A 12,959-nucleotide genomic window follows, 5' to 3' on the forward strand; every position below is an offset into this window, starting at 1 on the left:
TCTCTGTGGCAACTCGTATCTGATCTGTTTGCAGATGCCACTATCAGAGACAATGTTTAACAATTTCTCTGCTGTTATTGTCTGTAGCTGAAAGCCTAGAATATTTTCCCATAACACTCTGGCAGAGATGTACAGCGCTGATGTCTCTGCCTGTCCCCTGCGTTCATCTGATAGCGAGCTCACCTCCTCCTTTTGCGCTTCACCTCCCCCCTCTCCTTGTGCGTCTTTTTGTTCTCGACGTGGCAACAGTGAAACAGTTAACTATCAGAGATCTGTGGGAAACGTCTGACCGAATGAACAACACACACATTCAGCACGTACTTCTTTATCTGCCTCACACGGAAACTTGGTATCTTCAAGATGTAAAGTTTCTGTCTGAATCTAAGATTAAAGGGTCACATTTGAAAATAAAAGTTTTTCTGCAATGTTGATAAATTAAATAACTTGCATGAGTTATTTGTTTATTCAAATATTAATACAGGGATCAGGGGAACATAACCTTTATATTGCACTGGATGAAGGATTGATAATAAATACTTAATGTCTGCAAAATATTTAAAATCTGCCATCTTGACTTTGTCTCAAATCACTACTTAAGACATAAAATGGCGCACTCACTGAATAAACAAGAAAAACTGCGTTTTAGCCTCTTTCGGCTGATTGTTTTGGTTTTGCAGCCTGCAACTCAAAGGTGCCATGGGTAAGAATTTGGCACATGTCGAATTCATGCTCACTGAGGGCAGCAGACCACCAGTTTTTCAGAAAACATATTAGCACTGTCGGTAAGAGCTTGCACAAAATACCTAACGTAAGCAGCTGTTTGCTAATGTTGCATTGGTTAACTGATCAGCGCGCTTATTTCAGTAGACATCTGCGACACCATACATCCAGACATCTTTGATATAATATGAAAACTTAATATTATGTAGACACACTTAGGTAATATTATATATAATAACTGAAACGTACATGAAGCTCTAGTCTCTATTCTGCTTACCAGCAGTGAATACTGGTCTTACATCCGGTGGCTTCCACACATCTCTGCTAACATGCTTTCCCCAGCATTTTTATGAAGTGATAATAAACCTGTTTTGCTTCTACAATAGCACTGTTGCATTTCTTTCTTGCTGCTATTACTTTATAACTCTTCTACAGCACACAGCCGACATCAGATTTAATGCTCTGAGGAGATTGTTACAGCCTCCAAACGACATCTGAGGACCCTCACAGCTGGGGGGGAAATCTTTTCGGCAAACAGAAATGAGGCAGAATCCTTTGCCACGAGGCCGACGACAGATCCGTTCACTCGAAACCCTGTAAACAACACCGTGGAGGTCTGATTGTTTGCTTATTTGTATATGAGAATGAAGAGAGGGAGAATCTGCCTTTCATTGGGACATTTTAGCTCAGTGACAGGCCGACTATTGCGTTTAATCTGAAATAATCAATACAGTCGCTCTGTAGATGTACAAATGTGCAAAATCTGAATGTTAAACAAAGAGTGGAGCTCATAACTGTCAAAATATCTCCTACCTATCTTGTCACCCCTGACACAATCACTCAAGCCTCGGTGAGAAGTGCATAGTCATATTTGCAAAGGACCAACAGAGAGTTTCTTTCCCACGTTGCGTCTGTCATTAACACATCCATTTCCCTGTTAACGTCTGTCAAGTGTCACATTTTTTAATGAGAAAGAACACACTTAGAAACTCGATTCTTCTAATCCCTCGCAGAGGGTTGTGCTCATCTGCCACTGAGTTATGCATTGTTGAGCGGCGGCGCTCTCCTTGCAAGTGTATCGTTAAATAAGAGACGCGTCTCTGACAGGAAACAAACACAGAGTGTAGCCAGAGTGAGTGCAGGACGAGGAACTCTCAAGGTTCAATCTCTGCCTGTTTAGACAGTGAAGGTTGCATTCACTGGCACCTGACCAGAACCTTTCAAGGCGCTAATGCTCCTTACCCACACACACACACACACTCGTGCACACACTCATATTAGCACTTAAAGTTCTTAAATGCACACACACACACACACACACACACACACATACAATGAGCCAGTATGTAAAAGCAAACCTGCATTTCCTTATAGATGCACCGTGTTGATGCAGATGTAATATGCATGATTAAAACAGGTACACATGGGTGCACACACAACCCACCCACCCACCTACCCACACACACACACACACACACACACACACAGAGCCAGTGCTCATGAGCAAACTTGGCTGTCTCTGGCCCACCATTGTTCGCTGGCGCTGAGGCATTGCCGGGCTAAGTGAGGGGCCCTGATGGATACCTACCGGACTCAGACCACCAGTAAAGGTGTGAGAGGAGGAGAGAGGGAGTAAAACGCTGAATACGGTGGGAGAAGATGGCAGAAGATAGCAGAATATAGAATCCAAGGAACATGAGGAGGAAAATCTATTGTCACATCCATTCAAATGCACAGGTGTGTGTATGGGTGTTATATGGATGCTCCCCTGCTTACCTGCATGGGTTGCAATATGACTCTGCTGTAAGAACTGTAGGCGACAAAGTCATAAACTCACTTTCCAGCTAACGATATTTACAAATATTGGGACAAAATAGTATAATTTCATGTGAAGTTAGCAAAACCATAGTGAGAGATGACTCACTGCCCTGATTTAAAGCAGTCGGTTAAAGGTGCAACATGTAAGAATTAGCTACTATTACAAATAGTGGACAGCATATTCCACCTTTAAAGCTGTGCAGTCATTTTCTATTAAGAAGAGGTCAAGTGTCTGTGCAGATGTTAAAGGGGTTGCTTGTATGATATTCACCTTGTAAAATAATATATGTGTACCAAACTAAAACACTCATGTCAAGTGCAAGCATCTGTAAGCAGCTAAGTGAGCGTGTTAGCCAGACAGGTCACCTGCAGTCCTGAGGGAGATGATCAGTTTGACTCCGGCGTTTTCAGTGATTTCCTGAAGACTTGATGCTGCCTTTTTTACCGTCAAACGTCACTTTTGTAACAAACATATTTCAGTGTGAAAGCAGGCGACTAATCTGATCTCCAGAGAAAGATGTGTGAGGATATTTCAGCAGACTGCTGGCAAAGGCGTAACTTGGGCTCCAGGCGCTGGAAACACAGACGCCAGGTCCGACAGCGCAGCGGCAGTCAACATCCCGCGGCACATGAAGTGAAATACAGAGGAGTCGACCTTGAAAGCTCGACTTAAAGCGAAGTTGCTTGTTGAACTCCGCTGAGGCCGCGCACGTCACATTAAACACACATCAACTTACTCTGTGGTGTTTTTTTTTCTTCACACAGGTTTAACACAAACTGCGGGGCGACATTTGAATTCACATCAAGAAAAAAACTGCAAGAAAAAAGGTCTGAATCCGTTGATCTCAGCGGCCGACCTGATGACCATCCCTGGTGGTCACCCGCCCGTCGGCGGTGAAGTGGAGGCTACTGTGTGGCACTTTAAACAACAAGGGTGTGAAGTGACGGATGAGAGAGTAAACACACAAAGGTCAAGACGCCTCACACGCTGAAAGAGAGGGAAATTTGTTGTAACTCGAGTGCTGGATTTTCCCGAACAATGGCGCAGTCTTGAAACTCAAGAAATGTTTCCATGTCGGAGACGTGTCAGGTGAATCATCTGTGATTCAGAGTTGGCAACAATAACATGATCTCGCTTTGACCCTCGCTGCACTCGGAGACGTGCAGCTGCAGAACCAAAATCAGATCTAATTGGATAAACAGTGTGACTGTTTACTTTAAGGAAACCTGGTATGCTTTTTGGTTTTGTAGATATTCCATATGTGGGAGTGCTGTCCTTCTGTTCTTAATGCTCATTCACGACAAGAGGAAAGAGGCGTTGTGTCTCATCTGTTTCATAACGATTCATGTGCATGTAAAAGATCATGAAAGTGAAAAGGGTCAGAGAAGCTCCTCTCTCCCACGGAAAATACCGCTCATGAAACGCATCTTTATTTACTTCATGCCTATTAGCTTGTTTTGTGTGTGAGAACTGATTTAGCACAGCTGCTCTGCTGCTGTTAGCGGTGCTGGCTCAGGCGTGTTTGAACTGACCAGTGACAGCAGACCAGGGGGCCTTAAACCGACAGGAGCTGAAACAGAGGGGGAATCAAATATAATAATACGTCTCCTTTAAAAATGTGATCTGAATGCACGACCTCTTGCTGTAGGACACTATGAAAGAATTAGATGTAAGTCCAGATGCCTGAGTTGTGACTTAATGACAGTCTCCTCTTCCTCCTCACCCTCCCTCCCTCCCTCTGACAGTGGGAGACATAATCAGGTTTTGTGAGATTTAGCAGTAGATTAGCAGCCACCTTGCTTCAGATAAGAAGCTGCACTGATAAAGCCCTGTCCTGGGAGGCACATGGCTGTGATTAAACGCCATATCTGACATGAGCAGATCTGTTAAGAACACAATTAAGACACTGTCTAGCCGTATCTACTCTAAGTGCACTTGCCCCTGCTAATCCCAGCGCTCTGTGTTGGGCATGAGGTTGTACTGATTCTGACTAAAAACACATCATCCGTGCAAACGTTGGTTCTGGGCTTGTAGTTCTTCCATGTTGCAGAGATAAAACTAGTGTATACTAGCTGTTCTGTATAAATTAGATTACGATCAAGTCATAGAATGACACAAACTGTAGAGAAATGACCTTATCTCCAGGTGAAACTGATCTGGTTTGAAGGCAGGCCTGTAAGTTAATATTACGATCGAGATAGAAACAGTAAAAGGCAGTAAATGAGTAAATATAACATCACGGCTTTTATTCATAATCCAATTCATAGAAGATTTTCCAAAACAGCTATTTTGGTGCCATGCTCCTCCTCTGGGTGATTACGAATAAGACTGGAAAAGAGCCTCTCCGCGAGCTCAGTACGCAGTGGCACACATAATTAAACAGGCTTTTCAAAACCGTGCTGCTTCCAGCCACCGTTCCCAGAAGAAAAGGCCCCAACTGGTCCGTATAAACCGCCTAAGTGGTCATGTATAGAAAGCCAGGTGAGAGCAGCTTAATGTGCCTGGATAAACTTGCCAGCCACAGATCCAAACTTCAAATTCCCCTTCACAGTGGATGGAGTGATAAGAGCTGCATGTGCGTCCGCGCAGCCTCGGCATTTATTTATGCTTTTAGCATTCTTTGTTTATGGATGCATTGCAGGTTATCTTGGTGTCCTCCTGCACAGCTGGAGTGAGTCTGTACCAACCCCTATCTATCCAGGCCCATAACTTGTGGAACATCTTTCTGCAAATAGCAGACTCGCTTCTCCAAACTCTCTTTCTGTACGCGAGTGCATCACCGCGATGCTTTTGGTACGACACATGCGAACAGATTTTGTTTTGGTTTTTTTTTGTTTTGTTTTCGCACAATGTATGTTTGCTCCTTGCATGCATTGCAACGGTACAGGTGGGCATGTATGCTGCTGATAAGATCCAACGCTTAGAGAGAAAAAAAGTACCCAAAAGTCAAACTTGAGCAAAAGCAAAGATATTGTTCTAAAACATGACTTTGGTGTAAGTCATCTACAGTAGATAAATAATACTTGATGAAGTATTTTCGTTGCTGTTATCGGCGTTGTCGACCTGACCAGCTACCAGATCTGATATTCAGCATTTTTCTGATTTTCAGAAACAGTGTTCGATCAAATAGATTCATCTTAAACTGTGCTGCTTTGGCTCCGATGCGACATGTAATCTGCAAAGCACCTAGTAACTAAAATGATCAAATAAACGTAGTGGAGTGTAACGTCCAAGTTGCACTGTGCTTGAGTGAATGCATTTGGACTCTTTTCACACCTACAGGTCTGTATGTGGTGTTACGCGGTGACACTAAAGACTGATAATAGCGACGTCTGCATCATATCACCATCCATTACACCATAAGCAGATTCCCTGGCCTCCGTCGTTGCAGCCTGTCCTCGGAGATGCCTTTCAGGGATTCATTATCTCTGTAAAACACCACAAGGGGGTTGAGTGCTTCCATCCACTGCCTCTTTAACCCACATCCATTATTCAGAGACAGTCTAGCGGAGTCAGAACTGCAGGGAGACCGAGAGAAGCCACCGATGTCTCACTCTCGCATCCCACAGATAATTAGGAGACGTTTAATAGCTGTCAGGGTGATATTTCTGACATTTCAGTCACCAATTTTTGTTTTCGTTTTTTCTTTTCTTTGCACATGACAGAACCTTCACTGCATGCAAATGTCTGACGCAGACAGCGTGCTAGTGTGCCAATGCAGGACGAACAATGTGATGTGTCTCCCTTGGTGACTGCCACTGCGTTTGTCACATTATGCCCAACTTGTTTTCTGCATGTAATAATAATAACGGTAAGGCAATCTGTCGCCTGAAACCGGATCCTGTTAGGATGGAGAGGAGTGACTGAAACATGTGACAAGGTGTGATTAGTTAGCCACCGGTCTTGCTCGGTGTTTGTTGACAGATGGGTCTTTTGTCGAGGTAATTTGTTCAACAGAATAACCAGGTAGATAATTACCTGTTGCTTTTGTGGCTATCAGGGCCATTGTTGTGTTAAATCATCCTCATAGTGAATATTCATCGCTCGGTGGGGGCAGCAGAGGGGGTCATTGAATGCAGCTGACCTGAGGCAACATGTTCTTCTTGCTGATTTGGAAAAAGAAAAAGAAAAAAAGCTTCTTGCTAACACCTAATTCAACAACCTTACACATGTGGTGCACACAATAAATCCTTAAATCAGCGAAAATCTCAATGCAGTTTTGAATGTGATTTCCAAAACTTCTCACTTTTTCTTCAGCTACAGCTGCGTTTAGGCTCAGTTGCATCAGATTAGACCACTATTCACCCAGGATGCAAATAAACATGATAGGGTATTAAGAGGCTGGAGCGGAAAGGGGTGTGACCAGGGTGTTGTATTTCATGTCAAACCACCTGGAGAGGAGACACTTAAGGCGCGCGGGTTGAGGGTGCCAGCGGCAGTAGAGAGACGCCACTCACCACACAAGACCACATCCTTTGAGTGACTGCTCTGGACTTTGCATCCCCCCTCAGGACATGGACAGCAATATCAGACCGCTCGGCCTGGCCGGGCACACCGCCGGCCCGCTCGGTGGCTTGCAGGTGCCCTCGTCCCTCCTGCGCCCTCCGCCTCTCTTCCTCCGGGCTTGTAACCCCGCGCTGGAGAGGGGATACCCCCGCACTCCGAAGTGCGCCAGATGCAGGAACCACGGCGTGGTGTCCGCGCTCAAGGGCCACAAGCGCTTCTGTCGCTGGAGGGACTGCGTGTGCGCAAAGTGCACCCTGATCGCGGAGAGGCAGCGGGTGATGGCCGCGCAGGTGGCGCTGAGGAGGCAGCAGGCTCAGGAGGAGAGTGAGGCCCGGGAGCTCCGGCTCTTGTACCCCGGTGGGGAAACCGGGGTCCCCCAGGGGTCCCCCGTGGGCCCCGGGGTGCCAGCAGCGACCAGCAGCGCTCCAACACCTCCGAGTTTTGATGTTTTTGGAGCAGAGAACCAAAAAAACGGTAAGTTAACAATTACAGTTTTGATATTGTTTTGCCCATTCCTGTCTAATGAAGTTGCTGATAATCGCTTTTATTCAAGAAAAATTGTTTAATTAGCGGTTTTAGTTACCACAAAGTATCACTTTGAGCCTTTTTACGCACATTTGATTGACAGAAAGATACCAATGATTTTTAACCACCTGTTTTTCTTCTTGTCCTCATTTCAGATGACAAACTGAGCAAGTACAACTTTTATAACGGGTTCATGGGTCGACCCCTCTTTGCGCCCCAGACCGCCCGCCTGCCCTCTCCAACAGACAGCAAGGACCTGTCCCCAAACAAGGACGCAAACACCGCCTCGTCCACTGAGGACAGCGCAAGTCCGTCCCCGGTGTTTCACCACACAGAGAGTCCACAGAGGTCGCTTTCCTCCTCGGATCCGGAGTCTGGCAGCGAGTCGGAGAAACCCAAGCACTCCCCGAGCCTGGACCGGGACCCCACCGACATCATGGCCAAGATCTTCCCCCACCAGAAACGGGACACCCTGGAGTCTATGGTGAGAACGTGCAAGGGCGACATCGTCAGATCCATTGAACTGGTTTTGAGCTCCAAAGAGAACAAGATCGACTCTGAAAGCTTGGCTCTGTCGAGTCACGCAAACGCGCTCAGGCCTTCTGTTGGACTGCCTGGAGCGCTCGGTGCTCTGGGGAACAAGTCAGCCTTCTCCCCGCTCCACATGACGGCTGCCGGGGGAGACAGCGTGTACGGGCTCGGCCCTCGCCTCGGTGTCAGCCCCCTGCGGCTGGCTTATTCCTCCGCGAGCGGCGGGATGGCAGGTTTCATGTCTCCGTACATGACATCCGGACTGATGCCAGTGTTTCCACTGCGTCCACCTTTGGACTCATATTCCTTTCCCGGCATGATCCGAGACCTCTCTTACCTTCAGAACAAGGAGTCGCTGTGCAGCACGGGTCTTTACACACGACTCAACAGCGACAAATGACCAGTGACACATTTGCAGATGTAAAATGTTACTCCTTAGTTAATCTTATTGTAAAGTGACTCCCAGATTTGCCTTAAAAAGCCTTTCAAGTGCCTCAAACAGCCCAAGTGTCCTTTTTTATAGTGTACATGTTGTAAAGAATGTTTTTTATTAATAAAGCCATAAAAAGATGCTCTTGTCCATGTTTTAATTCTATCTATCTATCTATCTATCGATCTATCGATCTATCGATCTATCTATCTATCTATCTATCTATCTATCTATCTATCTATCTATCTATCTATCTATCTAGCTCCTTGTAGTCTGACAGTGTGCATTTTCTAAAACATTTGATGGATATTTACAGATTTCCCATCGTCCATCTTCATATTTTCATCAGCAGAGGCCTGTATCAGGTGATGCAGGTTACAAATAATGAAAACAGGTTGGAATTTTACCATATGGAAATGTGTTTCTAGGTTGAAGAGTTCAGTATTGAGCCAATAGGCCACATGTCTGGTTGCCAGAGTAATTACTGCCCCTTCTCGCATTAAAGAGGCACTATGTAGTTTTGAAATTGTAATGTGCACATTAATAACAAGGTAATAATACAAACTCAGAAATATATATATATTTTTCCATAACTGAAGCTGTTGTCAGTGGAAAATAAGGTCCCCAGGACACTGTTTGAAGCCAGAAAGGTGGCAGGGTCCGCCAGTGAAACAGTGTGAAACTGTGTTGTCCTTTATGGCAGGTTTGTCCACTCCGTCATGAAAACAAAAAGCTTGTTTTGTTTGTCGGTTTAGGCATAAAAAAATCAATGAATCAATGAGATCTCGCCTAAAACTACATGGTGCTCCTTTAATGATACCTCTGATAAAATATCCTCACCATGCTGTGCTGTCTCTACAGTAGTGAGTTGTGCATATTTGTTCATAACGTTCATCACATGTTGCCTCACATTTACTTCTCACACACTAGAAAACCTCAAACACGTTTCTTATGAATTAAAAATATACTTAACTGTGGTAAAAATGCTCAAAAACCAGCTGTCTTTATTCTGCAATGAGGTTGTGAGCAAGTGCATCCCTGACTCCGCCCCAGACAGCCCTCCTCGCTCGTGATTGGCTAAACCCGCCACATGCCGCTCGGATACAAACCAATGAGAAGCCCACTGGGCGTCACGTGACCGCGTGTTTCAGGAAGTCGGGATACGGGCCAGTTTGAAATGTTGAACGCATATGATGAGTTTGAAACGCGATTGAGCGGGTTTCTGTGAGGCAGAAGGGGAGACGGTTTTACATTTCTGCCCTCTGACATGCGTCTCCACGTCATTCTCGCCGCTGTCTGTTGGTGTGGCTTCGTAGACTCGCGGAAAATAAGAGGAATATCTTCGTCCTGTGAGTTCACTGTCCTCCCCCCCCTCCCTCTTGTAGCTAGCTCAAGGCTAAGCAGCTATCATCACGTTTGTAAATAACGGTGCGGGGTCTGTCAGCTCACAGGCTGCGACACAGAGCACATGCCGCATGTTTGTATGGAGCTGACATCACCGCAGATAGTTTCTAACAGCTGTACTCAGCGTTTAAAGTTTGCTCTGGTGGTAGCAGTAAATCCACCACTACCACATTTAGTTTACTGAATAGTTCCTGTAGTGGTCCTAACAGACTGAAGCGTCGTCTTTCGTGAAATAAACATTCCAGCGTAGGAAGTGTTGTTCCCAGTCTGCACATTGGGTTGAGTCTGTAGCTGCAGTTCAAGGTCATCAGCCTGCATCAGTGTGTGATGGTTCTGTTCTGTAACAGACAAGCGGTTCTACAGGGAGAGGAAGTCCTTCCTGTGCATCGATGGGTCCAAAGTCATCCCCTTTGAGCAGGTGAACGACGACTACTGTGACTGTGAAGACGGCTCCGATGAACCAGGTAACAGAGTTTGACCCATGGCCGAGTTTACCAACGTTGGCAAACAGCGAGTCACTGTTAACAATCACTGCACGCTGAGCTCCTGGAAATGATACGAAGCATTCAGGATCGCTTTTTGTGCTGGTTCTCTGTGGTTCAGCCCACTAACAGTCCCACGTCTCATCTTTTGGTTCCACCGGTGTGGAGTTAAAGGACGGCCTTCACTACCCGTCAAGTAAACTCACACAAATCATTTACCATTCAGACTATCTGAGCCTGCCAGCCCTCATGCCATGAATGAATGTATGTAGTGGATATTTTTTGAAATGAGGTGATACTGTAAATCATATGGAGACTACACAACATCATTATCGTCAATTATCTTCGACTGATTAGTGATTCAAGGTTCTCTTTCTGAGCACCACCTGTCCTTCCCCGCGGAATCAGACCCTCTGAGGATCTGTTGTTTTAAAATGAAAAGAAAAGTTTCTGTCTGCTGATAGATTAATTAAATTAATCAATTAAATTAATTCATCATTTCAGGAGTGGAAAGGGTAGTGGATCAGCTCCCATTTTCTGCAGTGCACACTTGTGCACGCTCACAGTTTTATCAAGAAGAGACTGGACTGGAATAGAAATGATGTCAACGTCTTGCTAAAGTGCATATTCTGCTTTTGCAGCTGGGGTTAGGGCTGTCACGGTATCACATTTTCACTTCATGTTCATCATGGCCTAAAAATAACAATTTTACTTCGATTCTATAGGAAAAAAACTGAAAAAAACAAACAATATTAAGCCTCTGTCAAATTCATCTTTACCTTTGCTGTGGGTCTCTTTTATAGCAACACATCACACTTAAAATGCAGGTGCATGTGAGAACAATAACATTTAATGAAGTTGGAAGTTTATGGCAGGTGGCAACCAGCATATAGATCGGTATATCATCTTTAAATATCCCTGCTGTTGTCAGTGCTGTGATATCACGACACCACTAGCTGGGGTGAATCCAACCACTGTGACTGTCTTACTGTCTGAGTGCTACATATGTGAAAAAAAGCCCCCAGTGATGTCACTCGGTGGCTGCATTGCATTGTGGGTCATGTAGATGCCAGCTTTTCTAAAGCAACAAGGATTTGTGGAATAAAAGATGTTACACTAATTTGTTTTTGAACTGTCCAAAATGAGAGTTATAGGTGCAGTGATGGACTTTGGACTTGTATTCACAACCTGGTCCCACCAGTGTGTCAGTCATGACTGTACTTTAGCCACTTTTAGATACCAAAGTATCACCCAGTGACCTCCCAAGGAAACTCATGAATACAGTTTGTAGTACATAAAAGTTGCACTATATAGTTTTGGAAAATAAATTCAAACCCAGAATTATGATATAAACATAAATAAGGTAATATAAAAACTCAGAAGTATCATTTTTTTCCTCATGACTGATTTAATAAGCCATCGTTAAAGGAGAGGAAGTTCACCAGAACACTGTTTAAACTAGAGAGGTGGCAGGGTCCGCCAAATATAAACCAAGTGAAACAGAAGAAATTTTTCTGTCTTTTGGAAACAGTTTTTTGTTTTTAATTCAGTCATAAAAAATAAGTGATAAAGAAATTTCTCTTTCGATTAAAATTACTTCTTGGGAAAAAAAAATGCAATGTTCACATTAAATACTTGTAAAAATTTTTTAAAAAATGCAGTGAATGGCAACCAAAGATGATGAAGCAGTGCCCTTTTTAAAGTGTACTTAACAAAGCTAGAATCAGCTCCTAGTCTGTAGTCAAGGTCAAGTTTTGTAAGTGCCAGTAACAACTTCACTAAACAAGTCTCATTTAAGTGTCTGTTTGTTGGAAGCAACCAACAAATGAATCATAAATCAACAACAAAAACATAAAAGAACTCCACGTTCCTGTTATAAAGGTTGAAAGGGGGCGTTGTGTATGTGACTTCCTGTGCATGTGTTCTGAACAGTTTCGAGTGGATTCATTTGTTACTGAAACTTAGCTTGTTCTGACCTCTGCCCCTGCCCCCACGTAGGCACCTCCGCCTGTCCTCGTGGCCGATTCTACTGCACCAATCTGGGTTTCCGCCCACACTACATCCCGTCTTCGCGAGTCAATGATGGCATCTGCGGTAAGGCTCTTTTTTTAAATCGCATTATATTGGATGAAATGATGCTCTCCTGAGAGGTGGCTTTAATAAACTTAGCAGGATCTTTCTGAAGCGAGGCAACGTATCAACAATGTTTTCTGCTTCAGCGTTTTTCAAGGACAACGAGGGCAGCGCTGCAACCGCTGAGGGTGATGAACAGATTGCTTCTTGCAGAAAATGAAACGCCGCCTTATTTGTTCCAAAGAGCTGGTGGAAGTGTTTGATGCCGACAGCGCTCTAATATCTGGCCACTTAATTAATTTCGTAGGTGCTTGCGAGGAGTTTAATCAAAATCTTTTTTTTTTTTATCAGGCAGGAAGTCGTCCTGTTTGCTTTTCCGCCTTTTGTGTGTTCTGCAAACACGGACGTGAATTCTTATTTTACATGATGTCAAGAACGGGACGTGTTGGTGTGCAAACTGTCAGTCCTT

General features: G+C 44.5%; 2 protein-coding genes across 4 annotated transcripts in view; both read left to right on the forward strand.

Moving 5' to 3' along the window:
* The first annotated feature begins 819 nt into the window (after window positions 1-819).
* LOC119026601 (doublesex- and mab-3-related transcription factor A1-like) lies at window positions 820-9,164 on the forward strand. The gene is made up of 2 exons (XM_037111009.1): window positions 820-7,519; window positions 7,726-9,164. The coding sequence occupies exons 1-2, from the start codon at window positions 7,054-7,056 to the stop codon at window positions 8,499-8,501; spliced, it is 1,242 nt and encodes a 413-aa protein (XP_036966904.1). The 5' UTR covers window positions 820-7,053; the 3' UTR covers window positions 8,502-9,164.
* A 356-nt stretch (window positions 9,165-9,520) lies between these two features.
* LOC119027764 (glucosidase 2 subunit beta-like) overlaps window positions 9,521-12,959 on the forward strand; it is a 119,721-nt gene continuing 116,282 nt past the window's right edge. The window contains exons 1-3 of one of the 3 annotated variants that reach the window (XM_037113200.1): window positions 9,521-9,880; window positions 10,283-10,399; window positions 12,416-12,511. In XM_037113200.1, the coding sequence (XP_036969095.1) occupies window positions 9,799-9,880; window positions 10,283-10,399; window positions 12,416-12,511 (295 nt within the window). In that variant the 5' untranslated portion in view covers window positions 9,521-9,798. The remainder of the gene's footprint in view (window positions 9,881-10,282; window positions 10,400-12,415; window positions 12,512-12,959) is intronic. The other 2 variants (XM_037113201.1, XM_037113199.1) reach the window with 2 other exon arrangements.

This window comes from Acanthopagrus latus, chromosome 10, assembly GCF_904848185.1.
Source record: "Acanthopagrus latus isolate v.2019 chromosome 10, fAcaLat1.1, whole genome shotgun sequence".
NCBI classification, from domain to species: Eukaryota; Metazoa; Chordata; class Actinopteri; order Spariformes; family Sparidae; genus Acanthopagrus; species Acanthopagrus latus.